This window comes from Pelobates fuscus, chromosome 2 (genome assembly GCF_036172605.1).
Source record: "Pelobates fuscus isolate aPelFus1 chromosome 2, aPelFus1.pri, whole genome shotgun sequence".
NCBI lineage: Eukaryota > Metazoa > Chordata > Amphibia > Anura > Pelobatidae > Pelobates > Pelobates fuscus.
The window spans coordinates 357,361,803-357,382,828 of NC_086318.1; the positions used below are offsets into that span (position 1 = coordinate 357,361,803).

Consider the following 21,026-nt stretch of genomic DNA (forward strand, 5'->3'; position numbering starts at 1 on the left):
TATTGTTTCTCTTTTGGCGAACCCTAGTAAGAAAGTGTAATCGTGGCCCTTTAAACACTTTCATATCTATGTAGTTGCAAAAAAAAAAAAAAAGTGCCTTAATCTTGGCTTCTTGCCGACCAGCAGCGTTTGTACCTTACTTTCAGCATAAAGACCTCCACATATACATGCATTAAATATCTTCATGGAGGCCGCTATAATCTATGTGGAGGAGTGGAGGAATAGAGGTAGAACAATGGTCCCCCTAGGATTGCATCTACATTTTACTGTCCTCTACCTTGTCCTTTATTATAGGGGGTAAGGGTATACCTGTTGAATAATAAGGGAACAAACAGAAATAATAATTGACTTGGTTCAGTCTTTGATGATTGACAAGAGCACTAGTAGCGCCATTCTGATATCCCAGACATTAGATGTGTGCACATGTTCATTCCTACTTATTCTGTAAATTCTTTGCCGTCTTTATTGCAGATTGATGCCAACACTATTAACCACGCTAAAGGACAAGAAGGAGCTTCTCAGTAGCGAGATTCACTTGCTGAGCACAGTGACTGCACTACAGAAAGTAGTTGACACCTTGCCACACTTCCTCAGTCCGTACCTACAGGACTGCTTAATGCAGGCAAGTATGGATAGTTAAACATTGTTCACATGTTTCTATACATTCTATAACTGTGACAGGAAGGGAATAGAAGGAATGTGCTTGACTGATGTATAATCTGGAAAGTAAATCTCACAAACTTAATAAAACTTGATAAATGTGCTGGGAAACAAACAAAGAAAAAAACAGCTTTTACGAATGTGCATATGTTGTATGTATTGCTTTTCTGTTCATATCCAACTAATGGGTTAAAACATCTTTCTCTTCCTTAGCAGGCCATAGAAGCCTGCTAGGTTAAATAAGTTAAAATGTTGAAGCAAACATGTTTATTCAAAATGGGTTTTGTTGTAAACACATGGGATACATCTACCTACAGGAAAATAAAGCTAGACATTGCTTTTTTTTTTTCATTTTAGATTACATAAACATTTTCCTAAACGTGATTAAAGCGGTATATTCCAGTAAATAAACTATACACGTTTACCCATAAACCAAAGGATTGTTTTTCTAGCATTTTTTAAAAAAAATTTTCCCTTCTTCATTAACATGCAACAGAAAGCATTAACATGGCGTGTTCAAGGCTGCAGGCTTTGTAACAATCACCTATTGAAAGAAGAACATTATTTATACTTAAGGGCATTGCTTCCCATTAGTGACAAACATATGTTCGCTTATAAATAACCATTTCCCAAATGGAAGATACATGACTTTTATGTAGCACTAAATGAATTTAAACTCTATTTCCATATTCTGTGTGTGAATGTATCTGTGTACATAATAAATATATACATATATATAATGGAGAGAGATTCAATCTCTAATTGAAAGAGAAGCTGTGCTCATTTGGCCGGTACTGTTATAAATGAAGTAAACAAGCCTCCCAATGCACTCATAATGCCTCTCCTGAATTTAGAAATAGAAAATGGCTGATCTTCTATTTGCCGCAAGGTGTGCCAAAGGTAACATTCCACCTCCTGAGGAAGTAGCGCTCCCATGCTGCATTGCCACCCTAAACTCTGTCAGGGTATCATGGGTGTTTTTAGCCTTACATGTTGTGGAGTCACCTGCTGGTCATCCCTGGATTACATTCTACTCACGGTTTTCCTCATGTTCTGCAAATAAGCTTTGTGCTCATGAACTAACATGACTCATGACTTTATTTTAATAATTTTTTGATTTTGCATTCAGGTTGCTCGGCTTGACAGGATTGCCAGTAAAGTTGGACCAACATCTCCGCTATCTGCAAGAGTGACCACACTAAAAACTACTTTCGCGACCAAGCTTCCAGCAAGGGTTGTTCTCCCTGCAGTCAATAAGTCCTACTGCCATATCGCCGACACCCAGCAGGTGATATTCCCTCTGTTTTTTGATTTATTTGATATAAAAAAAATAGTGTCAGTTAATTATCAATACAGAATTTAACTTGTGAGATGCATACTTTTAGGTGAATTCTCAAGTTTAAGGGTACAGTCCCTGTAAATCTTACATTATGTGTATCTTATCATTTTGGCACATGGTCAAGGTCTGAGTCTTTTTCAAGGGCACCTGAGAAGCTGACCTTTTAATGCACACATTTGAATACAATGCATAAATGATGTCAGTGCTGTATCTGAAAGGATAGATGGTGGTAACAGGGTAAGCTGTAAGCTGTCAGGAGCCGGTCTGGTTTTTGGTTCTGTGTTTTCTATTTTCCAATATAAGTATTTCTTGTGTTTTGCTATGTGCAGCATAAATACTTGGGCTCGCTGATGGATATTCTGCGCGAACATATTGCCGTAATGGACAAGCAGCAGCTGACTTCTCACCAGTCGGAGCTCACCACGTTCTTCATGAAGGCTCTGGATTACCGCACAGAGCATAGTCAGGTACTATTTCATTATCATTCGTTACTCTGTCCAGTTTGGAAACCTTGTACAAATGCACCACAGAAAGATAGAAGTGTAAGGTTCAAGACAATGCAACATTATGTATTTGACGGTGCACCAGCAATGGCTATCTATGTTAAGGCATATGTTTGCGCTTTCGTTTGATCGAGTTACATAAATCCATATTCTTCTGTGTAAATGGAAAGTTTAAATAGAAATGTATGTAGGGTCAAGGATAGCCATCACAGCTCTATATCAAGGAATTCATTTGAATGCAGTTGGAATGGCAAAAGTCAACTCACTGCTGAGAGATATATGATGTACATAGGATTCGTCACTGCTGTACTATTGTTTCCTATCCTACAACTTTATAACCTCTTCTCTACAGGACGATCTCGAACTCGTGGGCCACACTGAAGGCCATATCATTGACTGTCTAATCAACATGGTGATGAAGCTTTCTGAGGTGACATTCAGACCACTCTTCTTCAAGGTAAGACTTGTGTCATGATATACTTTGATAGCTAGTAAATCTGCTGTTTGCAAGTAAATAACATGTTCCTCTTTACTTGCAGCTATTTGATTGGTCCAAGACAGAAGGCTGTTCAAATGACAGGCTAATAACATTCTGCCGTTTGTCGGACTGCATTGCAGACAAGCTGAAGGGACTATTTACTTTGTTTGCTGGTCATCTTGTGAAACCATTTGCTGAAATTCTAAATCAAACAAATGCAGTTAAAACTGGTAGGTCTGTTAAATAACAAGTAAAATAAAATTAGTCTCACTTATTTGTCAGCTTAAATGGAGTATTTTATACATTTATACATTGATTTATTATTTTTCATGGAGTATGCCTATTTCAAGAGTTCTCTATAAATGACCAGCCCCAGCAAGTCCGAGATTTTTATTTATTTTTATTTTATTTATGCATTTTGTAATAAATGTTTTTCAATGTAATATTTTTAGCTAGTATCTGTTAAAATCTTTTAACTTAAATTATTCAAGACAAATAGCCGCTGTTTAACCGATCAATAGTGCAGAATACTTTTTTATCTGCACAAAAACCTCAATGCCTATATGGAATATTACAGCACTCCGCAAGGCATGGGAATTTTTTTTTTTTTTAAATGCAGTAGTATACAATTTTCATTCTATCACTTTATTGAAAAGCACACTATTCGGTAAATAAAAACTTGGTTCAAAATAATTAATTTTGGAGTTGGTAAACTGCATTCTTACTTCTCTTATTATAACGGTGTATTAATTTTCTCACCAGATAAAGCATTTTTCAATACAGTCAACAATGTTGAGAAAAGCGGCTTAATCCTGGAGTTCGTCTTAAACTGTTTGCACAAAATCTTCTTGTATGATACCCAGCGTTTTGTGAGCAAGGAAAGAGCAGAAGTATTAATGATGCCTCTGGTTGATCAGGTATGCCTCTTTCTCTTTGGATAACTCCATGTACACAATCCAGCTAATCCGTATTTTAGGACTGGGGGAGCATAGTCAATTTTAATAAATTCTGTCCAGCACTTTTCAATCTGAATGCTAATTGTGTTCTTTCCTTGTTGTATTTTGGATTTGCATCCAAATATATATAAAACGATTTTGACTGCTCGACTATTCAATTACAGCTGATGACAGTTAACCTCTTTCAATTCATCCTTGCAAGATGATCTGTAAAATACATGCCGTAATCCCTATTATGCATACTTTTCCCTCTTATTTAGCTTGAAAACACACTTGGAGGAGATGAGAAATTCCAAGCAAGAGTGAGTGGTTGTCTGGTCCCCTGTATAGCTCAGTTCTCTGTTGCAATGGCGGATGACTCACTGTGGAAACCTCTCAACTATCAGATACTTCTGAAGATGCGCCACTCCTCTCCCAAGGTTAGTAAATCACTGTATGAAAGCTCAGCATTCACAATGTAAAATGCAATCTTGGTTAGAAAGGTTAACCCCTTAAGGACACATGACATGTGTGACATGTCATGATTCCCTTTTATTCCAGAAGTTTGGTCCTTAAGGGGTTAATCAAGTGGTGCTGGAAACAGGGTTTGAAAAGAAGAACCCAATGGAATGTTCCTGCTGATTGCCAACCCTAGTTTTTAGTTAACTGTGCATTATTCCTTAATTCGTAACCGAATACACTTGTTATTATTGAAATGTTTTGGAGGCTATTATTTTTATCTTTTCTTTTCTTTTTTTTTTTGTGATCATTCATATTCAGTATAGTTCAAGTTCCAGCAGTGATGCCAGCATCAGCGAATTACATTTTTCTATGAAAGACGATATAATGTAATATTTTCTCCTCCCTGTGGTTAGGTTCGATTTGCAGCATTGCTGGCGTTGGTCGACCTTGTTGAAAAGCTAAGAGAGAACTACATGGTGCTGCTCCCAGAAACAATCCCTTTCCTGGCAGAACTCATGGAAGGTGAAGCTTCATGCAGAACATTCTGTCCATTATTGTATTGGGCATTTCATGCTTTCAAACCTGATATTTTAATGGTTTACAATCCAATGGAATTCTCTCCTCCTGCGTGCGTTATCTCGGTTCACCCCATGCTTGCAGTTGTGGGTAACCATATGTAAATTTATGCCCAAATCTCCATGGTTAATATGGGCTTCATAAATGAACCATGTGATGTAAAATATATATATATATATATATATATATATAAAAAAAAAACACACTCCGCTATGCTTTAGGAAAACAATCATGGCATTTAGAGGTCGTGAAGAAATCCTAAAATACTCGTCAAATATTGATGCACTCGTTTTTAACTGTATTGAATTTGAACGCAATGCCTGAACATGTGTTTCTTTGTAGATGAAGAGGAAGAGGTAGAACATCAGTGCCAGAAGACAATCAAGCATCTTGAAACTATTTTGGGAGAATCACTTCAGAGCTATTTCTAAGTGAAGAATAAGACGACGAAAGACAACCTACAACACAAATTCACACACAAGCTGTTAGAACATAATTGAATAGTTCGTTTTCATGATGTTCATATGGAATTTTGTTTATATCGATATTTTGTACATTAGACTTGAAGTTTTTCCCCAATTTCTGTCAGTTAAATGAATGCCTGAAAGAAGTGCAGAACTTAAAATCTCAATTTAATATTTCTTCCCCCCCAAAAGTGGACAGTTTACAAACTCCTCTGTGAAAGTGGGAATTTTCAGGAAGGTTATTTCAAATTTGAAGCAACACTGGAAAATTCCGCTCAGTTTTTGGTTAAGCCATTTTGGCCTACAAACTTAAATTCACTTTGAAGTCCAAACATTTTCCAGTTTTCGGTAATAACGGCGCTGGCGTCCAAACATCCCTGAGGCATGCAAAAAAAACTATGGGATCCTTCAATGCTTGTGCAGGAAATCCTGAGTGAGGTTAACCTCATTTATAAGTTTGGGATTAATAACTAAATTCCAATATCAAGTGAATTGAAGTCTAAATCCCCAAATTAAGGCTGAAATAGTCAAACAGTGGCTGTCTAACCTGGGAAATTCTGCAGTCAGCTATATTTTTGGCAAAATGTTGCCATTAGGATTTCACCCGATGTTTGGCTTCACCTGGGATCTGGGAGTATTTGCTAGGAAAAGTAGAGCATCAACCGCACACTTATACTGTGTGTGTGTATAGATGTTACGCTTTACTTTTGATTCGAATATGAATTTGAAAGATTATAAGATTCATAGAGATTTTTTTCGCTCTTTAAACTTTGTACATGCATGATTATGTGGGTTTTTGTAAATGATTGAATTCCCATTCTTTATAGTTTAAAAAGGGCTTTTTCGTACAACAATTTAAGATTAGCAGATATTATGAAGATATTCTCTAATTTGTTATATTGTATACCCTGTATGAAGGAGCTAACAGGAAGGACATGTGTATGAAGGGGTTTAACATGTAAGCAGATGGCATCTAAACAATTATGGTTTCCCTGAGAGCTTATGGGAGGGTTCCAAGAAACTCTCTTAAGGAGTACTGAGATGGTGATCTAATCATTAAACGGTGATTAAAGGTAACTTGAAAACCGGATTTGCAAAATAGTGGAATAAATAAAAAAAAATCCCAAAATTCCAGCTTGAGCATTTGTCTACATTTTTTATATTTAGCAATGGATTATTATTTTTGACAAATTCTGCTGTATGTGTCTTTTCTCTTACTCTGTCTTTGAAAAAAGTTTAAATGGATTAGTATAGAACTAGTATACGCGATTTTAACTTGGTGTTCATTGATCCTAATGTCCTTATTGGCATCTGCTATCTGCTAGTAAGCAAAATCCACACGGTGAGCAAGCACATTGAAGTTGTGAAGATAAACTATCTATCCAGAAGAGGGCAGTGTTGGTATACAAATGAAATGTTTTTCGGAAACCTGTTATTGTTTTAAACTCTTTATATTAAAAGAGAAATAGCCCTAGTGCTTTTATCTTTTCTTTGCTTTCAGACGTCAAAATGTTGTCTTAGCTTATCCCGTGTTAAATAAATATGTGATGTAAATTGTTCCATTATCAAACTTAATAACCATAATGCACCACATTTCTAGAAGCTTGTCTAAACTAATTAGACTGTAAATACATTTTGTACAATGGGTCAGGTGATTGAGCTATAGTACCCTCTTCTGTCTGCGTTGCCTAGCAGTTCCCAACCATAATACCTGTTTGTGCTTATGAATCTTTCCTATATACATAAATGGTATTGTAGAAGCACATTAGATAGTATACTGTATCAGTTGTGACTTTATATTTTTGTTATAACTCTTCTATTCCACCTAAAGCCCTTCTAGAGTTTGTTTCCTGTCTGAAACACACTACGAAAGCAAATCACCTTGTGAATGCAGGGGAATCCCAGAAAGCAAGCATATCGGCTGTTTTTTTTTTTCTTCTTCCCAAAGCCAAGTGTATGTACTGAAACTGGACATCTTGCAACCAGGGCACTCAACTTCTGATTCCTCTGTCCATCATAAGACCAATTTCTAACGGAACAGGCAAAACTACACTGACACATTATGAATAGCCAGAATATGGCCCAAAGAGTCTGGTTAGTTGCTTGGACTTTGAAGGTTATGGCTACAGCTACGTAGCATATTAATTGAAAGGCTAATGTAACATGTTCCTTGCTGTATAAATATAACACTTCCAATTAACAAAGTCTACCAAAGCCTTATTTACTTAATAAGGCTTGTTTAACCACCTAAGATTTAGGTTGTTGCCTCTCTTGCCACCTAGCATAGGCTCCAGTCTCTGAACCACAAGACAAAGCTAAAGCCTATGCTGGGCTCAATACAAGCATACATCCATAAAGGGTCCTTGGACAGATGTGGGGAAATTCAAGACCTATGTATACAAACACACTACTTGGAGAATAAAATAGGCAAGGTCACTATAATCAACAATAATCTCTAGATCAGGGGCAGTCAACCTTTTTCTACCTAGCGCCCACTAATGCATCTTTTTGGTTGAAAAAAAATGTCCTTAACGCCCACCAGTTTTCGCGCAAGTGCAGAATATTTTTTAGAAAGGAGGGTGTTTTTTTTAAAAAAAAAATAAATGTACATACATTTATCTTTTTATTTGTACTTAATGCATGTTTAGAATGTTTTTAACTTTATAAAGTTTAATGAGAAAACAAAGTAAATGGAAATTACCTTTACTGGTGATTAATGAGATCCTTCAGGTTGATGCTGCAAGACTAAATATTTGATATCTGGTTCGATTTTCGTAAGGGACAAACAAAGGTCTCCTCTTTCGGTGATATTCAGACGACTTCTCTGTTTGCGCATAATATGATTTCTCATCTCTGCGTCAGCTGCCCTCCTCTCCCTCCTCAATTCCCCTCCCCACCTTTTTTTTTCACATTTTTTAACCTTCCTTATAGCAATGCCCAGTAGGAAGGATGAGCTAGGTATCCCACTTACTATTACTTACTATAGCCCACTATAACAGACAGGCACACATACAGACAGACACACACACAATACACATACAGACACACATACAAAGACACACACACAAGACACATACGACACACACATACATACAAAGACAAGACACATATACAGACACACACACACACACACACATATACATACAAAGATACATACATACAGACAGACACACACAAGAGACACATACACAAACAAACACACATTATATTTAAGTCACCCTCCTCTTTCCTAACTTTAAGGTGCAGGAGGGTGACTTTCCCTGGGGTCCAGTGGTGGCTCAGGTGGATGGGAGTCAGAGTTCCCACTCTGACTCCTTCCTCCCATGCGGTCTGTGTTAGCTGGGAGGAGTGACGTGCAGTCACTTCCTCCCAGCGTGTGATTTAATCACAGGGGGCCCGGTCGCGCAGTTAAAGGGCCCAGCGCTGACCAGGCCCCCTTTCAATCCACATCCATCGGGTGGCCCTGACAGCATGGGCCACCTGATGGACCCCTCCATATGCGGCCCCGGGGCCGCAAGTGGTGATGGCGGTACCCGGTCGCAATCTGTCAAAAAATTAGAAAATCCCTACCGCCCACCTGGAATCCTGAAACGCACACTAGTGGGCAGTAGAAACCAGGTTGACGACCCATGCTCTAGATACTGCTCTATAGGTTTTCTCCCTAGAAGTATGGTGAAAGGGCTGAGGCTCTGGAGGCTCTACTTTCTTCTTTTTTTTTTTTAAATTCTTTATTTTGTTGTGCAGGTGTTTACAAATCGATTTGATTACGCCACAACAGCGTAAACTTTGACATTGCAATAAGAACAGTGGGCTCTACTTCTTTTAAGTACGTTTTTCAGAGATCAGCCAGGGTTAACACTCCAGACGGTTGTATTAATTCTGTCTATACCGAGCCAGGTGCCGGGCAGATGATGGTGAGCATTTGGGCACTAGCTGTGAAGTCCTGGCGGTGGAACATTCGTACAGGTTATGTTTATTTCTACCGTGGAATCGCGAAATGCAGGACATGAGTAATGTGATTTAAAATTCAGGCCAATATCTTTGTTTTTTCTCTCCGGGGTCAAGATATTGGTTTCCAGGACTTAAAGAGGCTGTTTACCCAGCAGCAACTAACTGTTGCCAGGTGCACTCAGAATCTGTTGCAAGTGTGTTCGCACCAACCTCCAACACACTCTGAGGACATTTAAGGTAAGCCTTTTTGCTTTATCTTAAATGACTCTTGCCTGAATAAGTTAATTATCTGTGCTGCAAGGTAGATAACAAATGTTTCTAAGTAGGAGAGTTTTTAACTTCTCTTCACTTAAGGATTATTATTGGTCTTAAATCATATAGCGCTTTGCAGGGTTAAGCACTTAGTAGATCGGGTCCAAAATAGATTATTCTTTGAGTAAAGCCTATAAAGGGTATTGGCATATACTTTTACATAATTCTATTGGGAAACTTTAAGTTTCCTTTCTGGCTCAAATTAGCTGCTACTCGGTGATTAGTTAATAAGGGTTTCAATAATCACTAATTGCTGCAACAGGGTCAGCAATTAAATTGAAGTGTTTGGTGGAATATATTCACAAGAGCGTGACCCGTATGACTATTGGAGGATTATCCTCGGTATGTTATGCTTAGGAGGCTGATATTAAAATCTGGTTTTGGTTAAGTTAATATACTGTTGTAGCAGATGGATTCTTTAAATGCCAGGATCCTAGAGGCAGTGTTTATTTTCTTAAACATGCAGTAGGCTTTTAGCAATTGCTGTAGACAAAGCTCTGTTGCAATTAGCATTCTCACCACCTCAACTAGTTTCACCTGATATCAGTTTCTAAAAAGGCTGTCTGTTTTTCAGCTGGGGCAGAACTTTTCCTGTGCTTCACTCCATGGTTGCACATTTTATGTTTTATCTTAAATTCCAAGTCCTATGTTGTCAGATAGGTTTGAGCTAACTGACTGTTGGAATGGAAAATTCAAGAAAATGCTTCCTAATTTTGGTTCCTGCAGAGTTTTGTAATGCAGTTACAGATATTCTGTCTGCTCTAGCCTCTGCTTCCCAATTACGGCTAAGGAAAGCCTCTCAGGTAAGGCTGTTGGTTGGAATTGCAATTTTAAAGAATTCCTTCTGCTATTGATTCCGGCAGAGTCTGCATCAAACAGGTTTTTTAATGCAGTTGCAGATATTCTGTCTGCTCTAGCCTCTGCTTCCCAAATACGGCTAAGGAAAGCCTCTATCTGGCAAGGCTGTTGGTTGGATTTGCAATTTTGAAGAATTGCTTCGGCCATTGATTCCGGCAGAGTCTGCATCAAACAGGTTTTGAAGTACAGTTTGCAGATATTCTGTCTGCTCTAGCCTCTGCTTCCCAATTATGGCTAAGGAAGGCCTGGATCATGGGTATTGTCTTATGCTGACTGTATATCTATGTAATCAGTCTCGCTTCCACCAATAAAGATGGTAACCTGTATGAACTAGTCTTCATGGAAAATTATTTCTTCCTCATGTTACTGGGCTAGAAGCAAATTCTAGTACAGCTGCAAGCCTATTGATCATGGTGTAGTTCCACCAGGTTCAATTTGTTCCCTGCAAATAGATACGATATGACTGAGACGGTTTTCTGCCTAGGTTTGTCTGCAGTTTTCTTTTAAGAGATTCTCTCACTATGCAAAATATTGCCATCCATAAATTTTGTTGAATCTCTACAATTCTGCTGCCTCAGGGGCATCTAATTAATTTTTGTACACCAGCCCCTAAATGTTAGGGTGTTTCTGCAGCATACAGGTGGATGCTAATCAATCTTCTGATAAAGAATTCCCTTTTCAGGAAGTGTGCAGTTCTGGTGTTTGTCAAGGAACAGTTCAGGTGTAAATATTTTGACAAGGGTTTTTGACTCTCAGAGAATGGTAATTCCCTGAAGAAAAAATGTGTGGTTCTCTCTGTCATTATCACCTGAAATCTATTCTACTTCAGTAGACGAGATACTTGGGAAATTATATTGGTTCCTGTCGTGTAAGAACCTGCTTGGTCTCTTCAGCTTCTTTAGGTATAGCACTGTTTACAGGTCCTTCAGTGGCCAGATACAGTTGCTAATAAGATTTTGCAGTAAAATCCTTTACTTCGGTCATTCCTTTCTGAACCAGGCCGAAATAAAGGATGCCAGACGGCTCTTACTTTTTTTTTTTTTTAATTAATTTTTTATTTTTGCAGTGCATTGAGATATGACAAACGAGCATGCGGTACCCCAACGGCAATCCTCATGCTTTTCGAGAAACAGTTATAACATTAGGGTTTGAGTTAGCACTTGCACATTTTTATATTAGAGGTTAAGCGAGAGTTTAGGTAAACTGAATAGTCAACTTGGTGAGGTTAAAGCAGGCTTAAACGATTCGAGAGCATGCTAAGGTTAGACAGGCTTAATCTTACAACAGGTTTGGCATGTCATATTATACAGCTTTATAATGCAGTGGTTCTGCGCAGTTGTACAGCCCATTTGAATTGACAGAAAGGAGAATAAACAGCTAGCTTCCTAGGTAACCAGATATGTCAGTGTGAGATTAGCTGTTGTCAGGCTATTTGAATGCTTAAAACAGGGAAAGAGAGTAGGCGCTAAATAACAAAAAGGCAGCAACCCTATAAGGGAATCCCTCAAAAACCCTTAGGAAATAAGACAAAGGAAATAACAAAAAAAGGCTGCGCCAAGGGGAATCAATATATACACGACAATAAGTCCAAATAAAAAGAGTCTCATCTAGAAGATATCTTATCTAGTTGAATGCTTGCCTAGTGGTTGCTGTAGAAAATTATGATACAAAGAGAAAGGTACAATGGCTGCACATATACAATTGCTGCTGGCTATATGAATATAATGCTTGCTGCAAAAACACCTTCATGGCATTCAATGAAGCTACACAATCATCGTTAGTAGGTGTTGTGTAAAACTATTAAGTATGCTTTTCAACAGAGGGAGGCCATTAGGGTCTTCATGCAGTCGGGTGATTGTATCCATCCAGACCGCGGCCTAGTGTCCTAAAGAAAGTCCATGCAGTCAGCCCACACCCTTTGCTGGTTTAGCGGGGTCCCACTGAGTAGGCTGAGGTCTTTGCACTTACAGCCCGTGCGCCCGAGGGTCATCTCGGCTCTTCACCCAGGGCTTCCCCAGCTGAGCTATCTGCACATGGAGAGTCCTCGAGACATGCTTCGCGCCACGAGCGCTCATTTGCTTTGTGACCCGGTGAGTTCGGGTAGCGTGCCGTTTGCGGAGCCTCCGAGAAGAGGGAGCACCATCCGCACAGCCTTTAGGCCTTTGTTTTAGTGTGAGGCCCACTGCATGCTTTGCCGGCCCGACCTCCCGTGCTGTACCTTTGTCTCGTGGTCGCTGGGGTGTATCAGCGGGTGTCTGCTCTTGCGTGGCACTGTGCAGTCTGCTGGCCAACTTGGCCCAGAAAGCCTCGAAGATCCGATCCAGCTCCGACATGTTGTGAGAGAGTGGGCCCGATAGGCACGAGACGGCCGCCATCTTAGGTGGGTCTGTGCACTTTGTGTTCGTGCTTCCAGCTGCAGCTGGTCCCAAAGTAGATGTGTGCCGGGATAACCCTCACCAGCAGGGGGGAGGAATATTGGGGCTCAACCGCCGTGATTCTTCCAGGTAGGTTGGAGACCGAGAGATCGGCCGTTTCTCAATGCCTCCGCCGCTGGGAAGGCCGTAAATATGCCGCTTGCTCTTCCGCTGCTATACAAGCGGGCAATGATACTCTCATGAAGGGCAAGGGTCTCACGGTGTTGTCACGCTTAAGTCAGGAGTTTTAGAGACCATAAAGTAGGTTAGTTGCGCGATGCTGCACTGAGCTCAGACACCGTGCGACCGCTCGTCATGGCGGTCAGGCCCTGCCCCCGGTTCTTACTTTTTGTTCTAGTTCTCAAATCGATCGTTCAGAATTTTAAGACTGATGCTTCAGGTCTCAGCTAGGTTCTCATAGGGATGAAGGGAAATTAGCTGAGATAATTTGTAAAAACTTAGTCTTCGGCCCTATGTAGTTGAATATCTGGATAGCTCTCTTTGCCTTTCAGATAAAGACCAAGTATTATCTTATCCTGATCTTGTCAGATAGTTCTACATCGGTAGCCATTATGTACAAACAAGGTCATCTTGTTCCAGGATTTGCTTGGATTTGTTTTTCTTAGGTCTTTTCACTTATGCATAGGACTTAATATTCCTCTGTTTAGCTGTAGCATTGAGTAGTCAACATTTAATACAATGCAGATTGGTTCATACTCCTTGATCTTCACCCAAATGATAGTAAGAATTAGATTTTCCAGTTATGGAACTGGGACTTCTAGATCAAACCGCATGAAGTGTTTCATTGGACAAGTATGGACAGAGCCGTAAGCTTTGGTTTCCTTTTCTTTCTTGGGAATTCCAGTCTAACCTATAGTTTCCTCCTGGTTCCCTATTCCCCAAGATCCTGTAGGATGGGAAAGGTGAGAATGATAGTCTTCCTCCATTGGTGGCAAGTAGCTGTTTCACCGTTCATCAAAAATTTTCTGGAGGAATCTTTGGGGACCTTAACTGTAAATAGGCATCCTGGAATTCTCAAGGGTACCGCTTCTCAAATTTGTTGTAATTCAAGCTGACGACCTGGTTTATGTATACCAGATACTGAAGGATAATGTTTTGTCTCAGGAAATGATTGACAATTTCTTTTACTATAAATGGATCTTGTTCCAAGATTTATTCCAAGTATGGAAGGTGTTGTTTTTTAAGATATTGGTTCTTAGAAAAACAGGCATCCGCTTCAAAGTTTTAACCTCTTTCTTTTTTTGTTCAGATGGGCTTTGCGGTTGGTTTAAAGCCAGAGAGCCTCTAGGTCAAATTTCGGTTATCAGTTGATTTTCAGAGGTTTGTCTCCAAATCACCAGTATCTGCTAGGCTCTTTCGTGGTTAGTTCCTATCTTTCGGGAATCTTTTCCGCAGGGGATCTTCTTTTTGGGGTTTTTTACTCTGCTGATTTGAGTCTTCAGTCTAGGTCTTTGGGGGTAGTCGCCCAAAATAATTTTGGAAAGGACTTCAAGTTTCTGTTTTCAGCAGGAGAATGTGGAGTTAGGTTGGATTCTTTAATTCTTCTCAATCTTCCATCTAACATTATTTTTCTAACTTTTCCCAACAGCGTTCTAGGGTCTTGGAATTCTAATTCCACTGCCTGGGCGTTTAGTTCTCGTCTACGTTACCTTAAAGGTCTGCATTCGTTAGAGTTTTTCTCATCTAACACCTATCTCCATTGAAGCTCCTTCGATCAGTTATGTTCAGATCGGTTGCCTGAGGGCTTCTGCTATACACGATCTCGCTCGATCTCTCTCTCTCGATCTCTTCACTCACTTTGGTCTGTTGATCTTGGAAGATCCAACTTTGGTTGCAGATTTTTTGCAGTGAGACTTGAGTCCCGCCCTAAGGGATTGCTTTTGGAGATCCCAGTCGTAAAGCACTGCCTCTAATCTGAAGGGAAAAACTTACCGTAAATTTCTTTTTCCAGAAGATTAGAGGCAGTGCTTACTCCCCCCCCCCCCCCCCCCCCCCCCCCCAAATTTGTTCATAGTCTGAGTGGTACGGTTATTCGGCTTTTGTAATTTCTGGGGATGGCTTGGATAGGAAGCAATTTATAAGGCCAAAGGTTAATTGGGGGAGGTTCTTGAAAAGTTTTGGAGATTGCCTGCCTGTTTTTTCCCTCCAGGTGATGAAATCCCAGTCGTAAAGCACTGCCGCTAATCTTCTGGAAAAATAAATTTACGGTAAGTAAAACATTTTGTTTTTGAGACCTGAGCATGGACTAACCTAAGGGCAAGTCATTGAGGTTTCTCTGAGCTTTTGCCGTTTTAATATTCTTTTGTTTTAATCCTGTACACACAAATTTGGTAGTTATAGAAGGCAGGCCATGCTGAAGTTATGGGACGTACAGTAAACTTTCCCAAAAAGTATCCTATTTCTCTTTTTATGTGGAGACGATACCAAGATCCTGTTGAATTTACCCTGGCCAGACCTACTAATCCATCTCATGCATTGACCAAGGTGCTTTTTCATGAGTTGCGATTGCTAGTTTCCATAAATATAGGATGAAAGCAAAACAAGCGTCCTCTATATGCTCAAAATGCGAGCATCTGAACTTTTGCTGACCAAACAATGACATGTCTGATTAGGCAGAAATAATTCAGAAACCTTTTATTTATTTGTGTACATCTAGCAGGTAACTCAATGCTAATGATGCGGGGAGCATGTATTATAACCCTTCCCAAGCCTGAGAAAGCATCTTCTAGGGCAGGTGTAGGCAGCCTTTGGCACTCCAGATGTGGGCTAAATCTCTCCTGATTATATGAAAGAGATGTTACTTAAGTATCGGCTTCCAACAGATGGTTTTTAATACCAGTTCTTACTTTTACTCAAACTTTCAGCAATGATCTATTAATATATATAAATAAATTTTTTTTGGTATTTAAATGTTGCAATGGAACTTGTCAAGACTGTATGTTACCCTCTTCTTTTTGGTTTTATAGCTCGAATCTCTAGCTTAAAAATTAGTCATCATCCCAAATAACTGGGATCCTCTGCAACGCACTTACTATTACAATTTGCCAACAACCTAAAATCCTTGCCAAAGGTACTGAGGTCCATTAAGTGAAATATTTTTGAAGAATAATAAGAGAAGTTTATATAAAGAGGTAAAAAAAAAAAACTGTTAACATATTTTCAAGTACAGCTTTGGAACTCTGTTTTTATAGAATGTAATGTTTGATTACCAATATTATACCATGACAGGATGAATACCACTCACATCATTTAGAGGGTTTATTCACTAAACCATTATTATAAGTGCAGAGTGTAAAAACATTTTCCCTGCATTTTGTGTACTTGACAAATTAATCATTTGTAGAGGACGTTCAACTTGCTCCAAGTTGATGCCATACTGGATTGATGCAAACCTTGATTGAACTCGTCTAAAGATTTCCTCAAGTTTAAACCCGAGAGTAAATAATGGTTTTACGCTCAAACTCTCAAGTCACCTTCCGGCACAATATGTAAACTTAATGAACAAGAAACGACCTTACAGATTGTAAATTGGACATTTTCTTTTTGTAGGTAGAATGTGAACTCTTTATATTGAGAAAGTACTTTATATTGAGAGAGTTCTTGTGACACAATATTAAAAGATTGTCCCTATCTACATCCTGTTTCAGTTTGGGGAAGCATGGTTTGCCACTGATTGGCTTAGATCGGTCAGCTGACGTACATATCTCTTTTTTTTTTTTTTTATGGGGAGCTTTTGTTTGGCTTAAAGCGTCAACTGAGCAGAGACATCTCAGACTAAAATATGATTATTTCTATTAATTTCTGCTCTAAATGTATTGGGTAAAAGTCTGTTAATCTACTTATATAGTATTGAATATTAAACTTATAACCACTCTGAGGTTTTCTGGTCACTCCTATGATTTTCAGCAGGTAAAACTGTCAAATTCTTTGTGTTCAATTTATCTCCTACTAAAGGGACACTGTAGTCACCAAAAACGATTTCGCTGAATCACGCCCTGCAGTCTTACTTCTCAATTCTCTGCCACTTAGGAGTTAAATCACTTTTGTTTGTTTATCCAGGCCTAGTCACACCTGCCCTGGCCGTGACTAACAAAATTATTTCATTTTTAATCAGATGTAACTAACTTTAAAAGTTTTTATCTCCTGCTCTGTAATGGGAACTTTAATCAAATACAGGAGGCTCTGGCAAGGTCTAGCAATCTATTAATAGAGCAGGGAAAAATAAATTCTAAATTAAACAGGATGTGCAATAAAGGAAGTCTAAACATTAGATGACTCTTTACAGCAGGTGGATACCCAGATAATGTAGAACTACAACTCACATGGTGTGTTGCATGCCTTTAGAATGAAAACAGCATAATAGAAGCTGAAGTTTTAAAACCTCCTAGGATCTACCTATTGAGCACCACTGCTTTACATCAAGTGTTTAGGAAGGCTGTGTACAGGGGCGGACTGACCACTCGGGAACATCGGTCATGGACCGAGGGCCCGAGGCAGCCAGGGGCCCGGCAGCACAGCCATGCTCCAGCTGGAGAGATCAGAGATCTCTCCAACTGGAATGGCAAAAAAAAATAAAAAAATTCCTTTAATAGGTTGCTGGGGCCCCTGATGCAGCGCAGGGCCCCAGCAACCTACTGCTCTTTAAATATCCCCCCCCCCCTTACCCTCACATGAGACCTGGCAGCTTCACCAGCTCTCTACCAGGTCTCCTCCCTGTCCAGTGCGGCTCTGTGTGATGAGGAGAGGCAGGGTCAGGAAGTGACCTCACTTCCTGTACTCTCCTCTCACACAGAGCACGATCAGCAGGGGAAGAAGCAGCAGCCAGGGAGACCAGAGGGAGCAGAGAGACAGGTAGGAACTACTCACCCCCTCCCTCTGTCACTGGTCACCCCCCTCCCTCTGTCACTAGTCACCCCCACTGTGTCACTACTCACCCCCTTTATCTGTCACTAGTCACCCCTCCCTCCCTCTGTCACTGTCACCCCCTCCCTGTCACTGTCACCCCCTCCCTCTGTCACTGTGTCACTAGTCACCCCCTCCCTCCGTCTCTGTCACCCCCACCCTCCCTCTGTCACTAGTCAGCCCTCCCTCCCTCTGCCACTAGTCAACCCCTCCCTCTGCCACTAGTCAACCCCCTCCCTCTGCCACTAGTCAACCCCCTCCCTCTGTCACTAGTCACCCGTCCCTCCCTCTGTCACTAGTCACCCGTCCCTCCCTCTGTCACTAGTCACCCGTCCCTCCCTCTGTCACTAGTCACCCGTCCCTCCCTCTGTCACTAGTCACCCGTCCCTCCCTCTGTCACTGTGTCACTAGTCACCCCCTCCCTCCATCACTGTCACCCCCACCCTCCCTCTGTCACTAGTCAGCCCTCCCTCCCTCTGTCACTAGTCAGCCCTCCCTCCCTCTGTCACTAGTCAGCCCTCCCTCTGTCACTAGTCAGCCCTCCCTCCCTCTGTCACTAGTCAGCACCCCCTCCCTCTGTCACTAGTCAGCACCCCCTCCCTCTGTCACTAGTCAGCACCCCCTCCCTCTTTCACTAGTCGCCCCTCCCTCCCTCTTTCACTAGTCACCCCTTCTCTCTGTCACTAGTCACCCCCTCCCTCTGTCACTAGTCACCTGTCACCCCCTCCCTCACTGCCACTAGTCACCTGTCACTGTCACCCCCTCCCTCTGTCACTAGTCAACCCCTCCCTCCGTCACTGTGTCACTAATCACTCCCTGTGTCACCCCCCATCCCTCCCTCTGTCATTGTGTCACCCCCTCCCTCTGTCATTGTGTCACCCCCTCCCTCTGTCATTGTGTCACCCCCTCCCTCTGTCATTGTGTCACCCCCTCCCTCTGTCATTGTGTCACCCCCTCCCTCTGTCACTAGTCACCCCATCCCTCCATCTGTCACTGTGTCACGCCCTCCCCCCCCCACTCACTAGTCACCCCCTCACTCTAGTGTCAGAGTGAGGGAGGAGGTGACTAGTGACAGAGAGAGGGAGGATGTGACTAGCCACGGGAGGGGGACCCTGAGGGTGGGGGCACCCTTAGGGCACTATAGTGTCAGGAAAACCGCTTTGTTTTCCTGACACTATAGGGACCCTTTAACATTTATTTAATGCACATATATTTGTGCATTCAAAGGGCCTGGGATCTAATTTTGCCCGGGGGCCCCAATGGCTCTCAGTCCGCCCCTGGCTGTGTAAGTCACATGCAGGGACAACAAAGTGATTTGACTTAAAAAGTTGAGCAAGGAGACTGCAGGGGCATGATCTATAAACCACAACTGCTTCATTAAGCTAAAGTTACTTTGGAGACTATAGGGTCCCTTTAAAGCTTTACGATATCACATGCTACTCCTATCAACACAATCTGTTACAGATGCTAGCAATTCTCTTTGTTGCCCTTTTGTAATCTTGCGCCTTGCATGACAGGATTCTTTGTCATTGCCTGTTGATATCTATATAGAGCCTGTTATTGTATTTGCCTGCAGTCTTACCAGCAAATTGTGTAGTATTCCTAAACCTCATGGATGCACAATTCTACATAGAATGTGATATATCCCTTAAACACGGGTTCCTCTTAGCAAAGCTGACCTATACTCTATCATTATTGTTTTTCTTTCTAAATGTAATGGCCAGGGACATGACCCCCCTGTGATAGACTGTTCTGTGTATGTAAGAGCGCACCCATTTCGTATCTCTCCTCCATTAATTGATTGCTGGTGATATTCAGTCTTCGGTTGATTTAAGTTGATTAATGATTAGCGATCAATAGAGCAAAGCATTCTCAGGCTGGAGGACTGATGGAAAAAATGTGTTAAGAATGGCAGAAACCGTGAAATAAAGAAAACAAGAGCCTAATGTTTATAAAACTAGATACGATATGGACTCAGATATATTATGACTGTTGGTTCGGTCCTGTGTGTGGCCGGCTCGGTATATGTACACAGCACTGCAGAAGCATTCTCGTTGAGGCAGGAAAGACTAGCAATGAGGTTGTGCATGCCCTTATGAAATCTCATTTTGCACTTTTTGGTGATGTGGGATATGGGTCTCAAATCATAACAGTCCAGCTAGATTCAGGACTCTTGGATGATGACTTTCTTCTATAAAAAGCAAGCTGCACTGGGCTAAGAGTTATCCAACTAATTAACAGACACACAAGTCTGCTAATTAATTGTTTGCATCTTGCTCATCTAATATATGTTCAACTGGACAATACAATTGATCCATTGAACCTCCTACTACTCCAGATGTTTTATTTTTTTTTATCTATTAGTCCCGGGTGAGACTGAATGACTGACTTATTAGCTACTACATCTTCTCCAATGCTGGAGAAGGGTATTTCTCATCAAGAGAAGATAGATCAGAGTCCCTTCAGGAGTCATTGGACTTTAAACTAATGAAATATTTAATAGTTACTATAAGAGAGTCCCTTTGTATGAAGCAAGCCCCAATGGAGGAGACAGACATTTTGCTGACCTTCAAAAAAAGCCCAGTAACATTCCATTGCTTTGAATTGCAACATTTGGGCTCTCATTCAGAGGGAATTGCAAAAAAAAAAAACAATGTTGACTTTTTGAATTTGCCCCAAGGTTGATGCCCCTATTCTAAGGTTGGCACATTGTCGATGGGTACAGAGCACAGATATGCAGATAATTTATGCAACGTTTACTTCGTGGCTGTGATGGCTGGATTTTATCCAAATGTAATTTTGACATCGGGGCTAAATTTTGGTCATGGCAAACAGTGGCTGATTATAGGGATGAAGTTAGCATAGAAGAACATTTTATATATTAACATGGTTTTCTTTCGTATACAGATTAGTAAAATAGCTGCAAGGTTTGCAAAAGTGACAACTGTATTGAAATCATTTTTCATAACCGTGGTTTTTTAAAATGTAATCCGTTTAAAATCCCTACAAATGCCGTCATAGATCTTAGTGCCTAACTTAAAATTACACAGGGAAACAGCAGTATACAGTGCCTTGCAAAAGTATTCACCCCCCTTGACTTTTGACCTATTTTGCTACATTACAGCCTTAAAGGACCACTATAGTGCCAAGA

General features: G+C 40.7%; 1 protein-coding gene across 1 annotated transcript in view; it reads left to right on the top strand.

Moving 5' to 3' along the window:
• The window catches only part of HEATR1 (HEAT repeat containing 1), a 48,455-nt gene extending 41,914 nt beyond the window's left edge, over positions 1 to 6,541 (top strand). Inside the window, exons 36-44 of the mRNA XM_063443648.1 lie at positions 472 to 622; positions 1,790 to 1,948; positions 2,329 to 2,466; positions 2,855 to 2,959; positions 3,042 to 3,210; positions 3,743 to 3,897; positions 4,197 to 4,355; positions 4,791 to 4,899; positions 5,296 to 6,541. Of these exons, the coding sequence (XP_063299718.1) occupies positions 472 to 622; positions 1,790 to 1,948; positions 2,329 to 2,466; positions 2,855 to 2,959; positions 3,042 to 3,210; positions 3,743 to 3,897; positions 4,197 to 4,355; positions 4,791 to 4,899; positions 5,296 to 5,384 (1,234 nt within the window). The 3' untranslated portion in view covers positions 5,385 to 6,541. The remainder of the gene's footprint in view (positions 1 to 471; positions 623 to 1,789; positions 1,949 to 2,328; positions 2,467 to 2,854; positions 2,960 to 3,041; positions 3,211 to 3,742; positions 3,898 to 4,196; positions 4,356 to 4,790; positions 4,900 to 5,295) is intronic.
• The last annotated feature ends 14,485 nt before the right edge of the window (positions 6,542 to 21,026 follow it).